Raw genomic sequence first — 8,451 nt, 5'->3', positions numbered from 1 at the left:
TATGAAGAAATTTAAAGTCTGGAGTCTACTCAAATAGATTCTTACTTGAATACATTTCCAAGATAAATATTTTTACTTTTACTCGAGTTAATTTCTAGGAAGGCTGAAAAGTACTCGTTACTTTCAGGTCTGCCCTTTTTTTTTTTTTTTTTCTAAAATACTACTGGACACAAGCTGTGTTTGTCAAAGAAGGAAACCTATCACAGTGCAGCTCTCCACTGGGATCTACGTAAAAGCGGAAATACGTCATCCCTCCCCATAAGGATACCTCCAAAGTTCTCACAAACAAGAGTTAAAACTAAAAGGTCCTTAAATTCATTTAGAAAAAATTGTAGTAATTCATTGATGTGAAAAATAAGAAATGTACTCTTACTCTTACTTTTACTTAAAGTAAATTTAAAAGCATGTACTTTTGGATACTTAAGTACCTTTAAAAGCAAGTACTTTTTTACTCTTACTCGAGTAACATGTCGACTGAGCTACTTTTACTCTTCTTTTTTTTTCTTTTTTTTTTTTTTTTAATTTTGACCAGTAGTATTTGTACTCTTACTCAAGTACTGGGGTCGAGTACTCTGTCCATCTCTGCTGAAGAGTAAAACTCACAGTTTGCAGCATGAAATATCGATTTCTATTTAAAAAAAAAAAAAAAATTAGAGGTTTTACAGTGCAAATCCAAGATTAATATTTAAGGTTCAGCTCCCATGAAAAGAGAAATGTTTTTAACCTGGATGTCTGTGCAGGGCAGAGATCCAGCTCCTCCTGCAGCAGCATGGCACCATGATGAGGATGATGATGATGGTGGTGGGACAGGCTGAGCTTGGACATGTCCTCCCCCATCAGGCTGCTTGTCTCCTCGCACCGCCGCCTCTCTATGGACGGTAGCACCTTGTACTTGTTCAGAGACGGAGGAGGAGCAGCTGGAGCTTGTTGCAGCAGCTGCATCACCTCCTCCTCCCGGCTCAGCGGCCCAGAGGAGGAACCAGAGGAGCAGCCAGAGGAGGAACCGGAGGAGGGGGGCGGCCACATGACGGGCTGTGACCGGGAACGGAGCGCTCTGTCCGGCCTGCTGCGGCCGGGAGAGTCCGGGGGAGACACGGGGCTCCGCTGGCTGCTGCTGCTGCTGCTGACAGCCGCTCTGCTCCGGCCCTTGGACGACTTTGGTCTTGTTAGATGCATTGAAAAATAAAAAATAAAAATAAAACAGTTATTTTGAGGTCTTGTCTTGCAGATTTCCACCTGTTTCCTGCTTCAGTCCTCCGCAGGAAGAGTCAAATAAAGTCACTATTATAGTCAACATCGGTCTCCATTTTCTTCAAGACGAGCGGACAACGTTTCTATAACTTAACGAGTTTATAACTGTAACGATACAACAGGTTTAAAACGTTAAAAAGCCGCTTTTTTTCTCTTTTACTTTCTTTCCTCCCTCTTTCTTTCCCCAGTTTCTGCCTCTTCTTTTCCCTTCAGCGTCACTGGTTACCATGGAACTCCGGTTGCTATGACGACGACGACGACGACTGGTGACTCACAGGCAGCGAGCCCCCTGGTGGCGGGAGGGCGCTACTGCAGCTAAAAACACCAACATTTATACATATTTATGAAATAAAATAGATATAAATTTATAAAAAATACAAATAATTATTTATTAATTCATCATAAAGCTTCAAACAATACAAAAATAAATGAGCACATCAACAAACTTTGTCTACTGTCACTAATTGGTCATGATGAACATACTGTAGGCCTACAACTAGTACAAATATACTGTATATTTATACAACGCCCTGTTAGTTAGTTAGTTCCTCTTTGTATGTGTTTATATATTATATTTACATGAGCAATTTCCTCTTTAACAGTGCTTCATCATGGTCATTCACATATTTACACTCATCACATTGCACTGCTCAGGAAGTCGCACATTAAGAGATACTTCTACAAAGACAGAGAGAGGGAAAGAAAAATATTTTAAAAGGAATAAAAAGGCCGATTGTGTCATTTTAAGTATGTATATAGATCTGTATAATCTGTATAAGTGCAGTTTGAAGGTCCACGACACATAATTACCATTACATCTAAATTAACTTAGAGAACAGGTAACAAAACTCTCAGGGATAGTAAGAAAAATGTGTAGATGGATAATCAATAATCAAGTGAAACTAACACAAATTCGCAACCAACAACCCGGTGGAAAATGTTTATTAAGTTACAGTGTTGAGTTCTATGTGAAATAATGTATATATAATATACAATACATGTTTATAAAACAATACACCATTAACTGAACATTATAGCACACTCCACACTCCATCTTTGAGATCTTAAATGAAACATTGCACTAAGATCATTTATGATAATGGGAATAAACAACTCTGAGTCCAGTTTCTAACAAGCAAGTTTTGATTTTCACCATTATATTTCTTAATTTAGTATGGTTAGCGCACTTTGTTCTATATTTTAAATAAAATGATTTACTTTATTCTAATACTTCATAATGTCATGAAATGTATGTTTAGTTTTTGCCTTTTAACAATTTTGGTATCAGCTAATTTTGGATAGACGTTTAATGAAACTGTCACTTTCTCTTTATATTGAATTTCAAGACCAAAGTGAATTAGACTGTAACTATATCTAAACATGACAATTATTTCTATTATAAACTGACTAGATGATTAGAAATTCAGTCCAAAATCTCCAAATTAACCCAATTATTTACTTAAATTTCACCACTGGAAGAGCAGAAACCTGCTGTTTGAACAAAACAAAAAAACCATCTGCCCAAAGTAAAAATGAATAATATTAAATAACAGTATGCTCTTGTCTTTGGACAACGGATGGAGTGATAATGACGGAAACAAGCAGCTGCTGGCAGCGAGTCCCACAGCACCTTTTAGTTCAACACAGATTCATCTAAAGAGTTTCATTCAGAGGCACATGGCATAATACAGAGGAGAAACATGCAATATTACGATTAACGGTAGTTTTTACACTAAAAACCTGGGAATGCAGAACAGGTGCAGTGTAGACACGTGCCAGGGAGGTTATGATTCATTATTTGTGCCCAATAGATCGAATCGCCTTGTTGTTTCCAACTACTTCCGGGTAGAAAACCAGCACGTACGGTAATTTGAATGAGATCAATAGTAACGAACAAGAGTTTAGCTATATATCATATTTTTCACGCCCTATCACCGTTTAGACAAATCTGAAATGATTGAAGAAACATTACTATTTCTGTGTGTGTGTTTTGTGTTGTATTTATTCAGTTTGGGGGAATCACGGTGTCTAGAAAGCATCAGTGGCTGCAGCTGACAGGGACAGCTAACGGTAGCTAAGCTAACGGCGGTAGCTAAGCTAACGGTAGCTAAGCTAACGGCGGTAGCTAAGCTAACATCAGGACGTCAGCTGTTAAAACCCTCCCGTTGTGGGACACGACATGAAACTACTCCAGTTAGCTCAGTCATGTTGGAACTCAGATATCCGCTGGAGAAAATATTTTTTCATGGAGCGTTTATTGAGTCACTGAGTTATTAAAGTTAAACAGGTAGCTAACCGTTAGCCCAGCTAATCTCTGATAACCATGACTAATTAATTACAAAAACGTGCACACAGAAATAGTAATGTTTGTCCAATCATTGGTTTTATAAACTTTACAAACATCAGATTAGTCTAAACGGTGATATAGTGACATGAGAAATTAGATATAGTGAAACTCTCGTCTGTCACTATTGTTCTCATGCTGGTTTTCTACCCGGAAGTAGTTGTAGACAACAAGGAGATTCTTTCTATCCACAAGTTTCCGAACGTCATCTATGGTCAAAGCCGGTTTTGCCGGTTTGGTGGAATTGTACGTTTACGTTTCCATGGTTTTCAGTCGTTGTCATAGTTGCGGTAAACGCATGGATCTATTAAATCCATGCGTTTACCGCGACTACCGAAACCATAGAAACGTAAACATAAAATTCCACCGGAAGAGCAAAACCGGCAAAACCGGCTTATGTTTTTGACGTTCGGAAAAAGGTGGATAGTTTTCAGTTAAAGCAGAAGTAAGCAACATTTTTGTGTTAATATAAGTCTTAAATAGTTATATCTTCCGACAGCAATCACTTACATAGAGTGTTTGGTCTGAAACACGGGTCTGTCAGTCACTCTGCTCTGCTCTGAGCTGAAGAGAAAACTTTCCTTGTATCCTACAGTTTTTATCCAATGAGGAGAGAGAACGGCATAAAGGGGCAGTCCTCTCTGTGTGTGCAGCCAAAGGATGCGCGTGAATGTGGTGACGTAGGGACGAGGGCCAATAGATCCATGACGAGGGCGGGGGCTGCTAACTCCGTCGGCTGACAAGAAGATATGGTGCGTTCAAGGCAACTCGTAACTCGTGCTTTTCCGACCTGTGAAGTGGTACCAGTTCGATCTGGTGCGAGTTCACGGGTCAGAAGTTACGAGTGGCCGTTATAGTGACTTTCACAGGTAAAACAGGTCGGAAAAACACGAGTGGGTTGCCTGGAACGCTACAAAGTCGTAAGTCGTGACTTGAAGCTGTAATTTACGGTTTCAAAAGCCTGCCTGGAACGCAGCATTAGCCAAAACGACCGGATCGCTCACTTCTGCTTTAACAGACTCAGAGACAAACAAACATCCAATCGTGTCGTCACGCTCTCCTTCTCCCTCTCTCTGTCTCTCTATGGTAAGTCGAGCATGTTGTGTTGCGCGTACAGGTCCTCGGTGATCTGGTAAACGTCGGCGATGAGCGGCAGCGCCTCTCCCAGCATGGCCACCACGTTCTCCGCCGGCCCCACGTTCATCACCTCGAAGAAGGCCTGGCGCCCGGGCAGCATGCAGAAGGCCATGCCGGCGGCCTTACGCACCACCCAGGGATGGTGCTGCGCCAGAGACTCGTTGTAGGAGTCGGCGCACATCACGGACGTCTTGCTGTCCTCGGTGCTGGTGCGCAGCCGCTCCAGGAAGAGCTGCAGCCAGCGGAGGGCGCGGTGCAGCCGCAGCAGCGTGCGGCAGCCCGACTCGGGGTGGCCGCCGCGCTTGGTCAGGTCCACCAGCTCGTTGTCCAGCTCGTACGCCACCATGGACTGGACCGTGGCGTACTCCGAGCCGCTCTCGCCGTTCAGGTGGTTGACCAGGATCTGGATCTTGTTGACGGCGTCCTTAGAGATGAAGCCGAAGACGCTGCCGAGGCAGTTCAGAAACCTGTTCCAGAGAAACACACAGAAAAAACACTTTAAAGGTTGGGTCTGGAGTTTTGTGCCCAAAAATAAACATTACACTTATACAAATGAAATCTGTCGTAAAGGATCATTTCCTTTTTTTTTTACAATCTGGACCTTATTTCTAGCATAAAATCTGATCATTTCCTCACCCAGATAACTTTGGTGTCATTACAAGTGGTTGTGATGAAATGAGCTCCAGCCGAGAGGCGCGTATATCCGTATAATGGAGTTTACAGGGCAGCAGAATGCAGCCTCTAAATAACACATTATCTGCAGAGAAACTCCTTCATTTCACCAATATTTAGTTCTGATAGGCTAGTGCTATTCCCCTCTGAGTCCGGGGTTAGCTGTTATCAACATCCGGGGTCTGTAGGTTGACCTACTGACCTCTGACCTGGATGATGTCATCTCTGAGCGGCTTGTTGCTACCGCTAATGCTACGGTTCGTTTCTGCGTGTTTCTGACTTGTCAGAACAAAATGAGCAGCTGGATGAAGTTCAGCTTCCACAGGCTTCCTCTCCTCAACCTGGACTCACTAAAGCTCCGGCTAGTTGAGATAAAAATGGACCCGAATGCCGAAGCAGAATGATTATTATCAGAATGAGCCGCGCGGCGCTCAGAGATGACATCATCCAGGTCAGAGGTCAGTAGGTCAACCTACAGACCCCGGATGTTGATAACAGCTAACCCCGGACTCAGAGGGGAATAGCACTAGCCTATCAGAACTAAATATTGGTGAAATGAAGGAGTTTCTCTGCAGATAATGTGTTATTTAGAGGCTGCATTCTGCTGCCACGTGGGGCTGATTTCGTCAAACGACTCCAAATGACACCAAAGTTATTTGGGTGAGTAAATGATCAAACCAACACAAACACAACTCCTTCTCCTTAATGAGACACTGATGAGGTCATCACCTGAACCACATCTGGTTTTATAGGAAGATTAGAGTTAGAGTTAAACTATTCTTGCTGTGTTGTTTAGGAATAAATATCAACATGTTTTCTTTGCATTATTATTATTCAAGGTCCGAAAAGACTTGATAATTTTGTTATTTAGACTAGTTTAGTCATTTTCAGCCAATAAAAGCTCTAAATGACAATATTTTTTATTTCAATTTTGGGAAAAATGTTGTCGGTAGTTGATAGAATAAAATAAAAAAAAATTTATTTGAATTTTGAATTTGAATACCTATAAAACCAGGGAAACTGGTCATTTTGGGAGTGGTCTCTTAATATTTCCCAGAGCTGTATATGTGTGTTATTCATATGCAGCACAAATCTCCCCTCAGAAACAATGAGATTTCATCTTATCTGACTGAATTCACTGGTGTCATCTCTACAGAACTGGCTGCAGAAATAATTACACTGCAAACTATAAACCTGAGGTCAGTAGGTTGCTGATGAGAGAAACTAATTTGAGTCCCACAGGAGATTAATGGAGTCATGAGTTGGGTGTGTGGGTGTGTGTGTACCATAGACTGTATAAAGAAGGTGTGTACAGTACAGTATTGGTCATGTGATCAATGCATATAGGCTACAGTTCACACACAGGACTTAATAGATCAAATGCCAAGAGAGAGTCAGAGATCTCTTACTTTATAAGTCCTCGCCACCCGGCCACGTAGCTCTGCAGGGAAACCTCTCTCTGGTCGGACAGACACAGCTTGAAAGTGTCGAGCACCTCCTGCAAACTGAATTTCTGCTCCACGGTTTCGTCTGAATCAGCCATGGTGTCTCTCTCTCTCTCTGTCTCTATGAGGAAATACTGGGTCGAGCAGACAAACACACAAATAAATGAATGAATAAATGTGTCTGAAAGACTGACGTCGCTACAGACGAAAAGCTCTGGTTTTAAACAACCAAACACTGAACATGTTACCTGCGAGAAAGATTAAAAGTGAAAGGAAAAGTCTGCATTTCTCTCTGACAACCGCAGACGACAGGTCGACTCGGTTCGGCTCTAAATCCGCTGCGACTGCGCATGCGCGAAACGGGACACAGCGGAAATTGGCGGCGTTCCCTTCAAAATAAAAGCCCTGTAGTCGGGTGCTCCAGGCAGATTTTTTTTTTAAAGGGGAAAAAAAAGAAGTTATGTAGTCATATTTCATATTTATTCATATTTCTTGGTTGCTTTGTTTTGAACTTTAACTAAACTTTTTACTTGCACTTTAACCTGCACTGAATGAGAGCAGCTATCTTAAAGCAGATATCAGCTTCGCGGCCGTTTCGGCTAATGCTGCGTTTAAGGCAGGCTTTTGAAACCGTAAGTTACAGCTTCAAGTCACAACTACGACTTGGTAGCGTTCCAGGTAACCCGTAGCTCGTGTTTTTACCATCCTGTTGTCTGTGAAAGTTCCCTATAACGGCCACTCGTAACTTCCGACCCGTGAACTCGTACCAGATCGAACTGGTATGACTTCACAGGAAGGAAAAACACAAAGTACGAGTTTCTTTGAACGCACCATGAGTTAGAAGCCCCCGCCCTTGTCAGGCATCAATTGGTCCTCGTGCTACGTCACCACATTCACGCGCATCCCTTGGCTGCACACACAGCCCTTCATGCCGTTCTCTCTCCTCATTGGATAACACTTGTATCCCAGAAGAAATGTTTTCTCCTCGGGTTACAGCAGAGCAGAGTGACGGAGAGACTCGTGTTCCGGTCGAAACACTCTATGTAAGTGATTGCTGACGGAAAATATGACTAATTAGGACTTATATTAACAAAAACATTTCACTGATATCTCCTTTAATTTCGTTGTGTTAATTAAACAGCATTCAAAATGGCAACAGCGGGGAACATAGGACCCTTTTAAAATAATTAATGATTGAGCTAAATGAAAATGAATTACTTATTCAAGTGTTATTCAAGTGTTCAATCAATTCAATGCATTGTTCAGCAGATACGCCCAATATGTCCATAGAAGACTTGGAAATGTTTGGTGCCAAAAAGGCATATCTGACGTTTTTGCCATAATTGTTTGATTTTAAAATGTTTTAGTACATGTTCATTGTGTTAATATGCCATAAGTTTATTACATAAATACTCATTCATATAAGTAGCCTATGTCTGTGATTGCAATGTTGCGATTTAAGGTTAATGAATAGGCTACAGTTGATTGAAGTGTGGTCAAAATGTAGTTTTGTCTCTCCTGTAAAGTTTGTCAAAAGCCACTTACGCCCCTCTGGCTCCAAGCCCTGGTTTTGAAAGAAAGAAACTCTATTTAATGAACATT

The 8,451-nt window shown here is 41.7% G+C and overlaps 2 protein-coding genes across 2 annotated transcripts in view; both read right to left on the bottom strand.

Moving 5' to 3' along the window:
• ubxn10 (UBX domain protein 10) overlaps nt 1–1,176 on the bottom strand; it is a gene marked incomplete at both ends in the record, with an annotated part of 5,388 nt that extends 4,212 nt beyond the window's left edge. Inside the window, one exon of the mRNA XM_083974688.1 lies at nt 809–1,176. Coding sequence (XP_083830814.1) covers nt 809–1,176 — 368 coding nt within the window. The remainder of the gene's footprint in view (nt 1–808) is intronic.
• Nucleotides 1,177–4,446: 3,270 nt separating this feature from the next.
• On the bottom strand, nt 4,447–7,187 carry cptp (ceramide-1-phosphate transfer protein). The gene is made up of 3 exons (XM_083975015.1): nt 7,091–7,187; nt 6,814–6,962; nt 4,447–5,199 (listed from the first exon to the last, which is right to left on the bottom strand). Exons 2-3 carry the CDS (start codon nt 6,945–6,947, stop codon nt 4,677–4,679), a joined length of 657 nt encoding a protein of 218 aa, XP_083831141.1. The 5' UTR covers nt 6,948–6,962; nt 7,091–7,187; the 3' UTR covers nt 4,447–4,676.
• Between the last annotated feature and the right edge of the window lie 1,264 nt (nt 7,188–8,451).

This window comes from Trachurus trachurus (genome assembly GCF_905171665.1).
Source record: "Trachurus trachurus genome assembly, chromosome: 7".
NCBI lineage: Eukaryota > Metazoa > Chordata > Actinopteri > Carangiformes > Carangidae > Trachurus > Trachurus trachurus.
Note: the sequence above shows the minus strand (reverse complement) of the source record. Positions and strands in the feature narration are given on the sequence as shown.

Coding starts and splice junctions, on each gene's coding strand:
- cptp (XM_083975015.1), bottom strand. CDS start 6,947: ATGGCTGATTCAGACGAAACCGTGGAGCAGAAATTCAGTTTGCAGGAG. Junction 5,200..6,813: donor GGGTGGCGAGGACTTATAAA/GTAAGAGATCTC, acceptor TCTCTGGAACAG/GTTTCTGAACTGCCTCGGCA.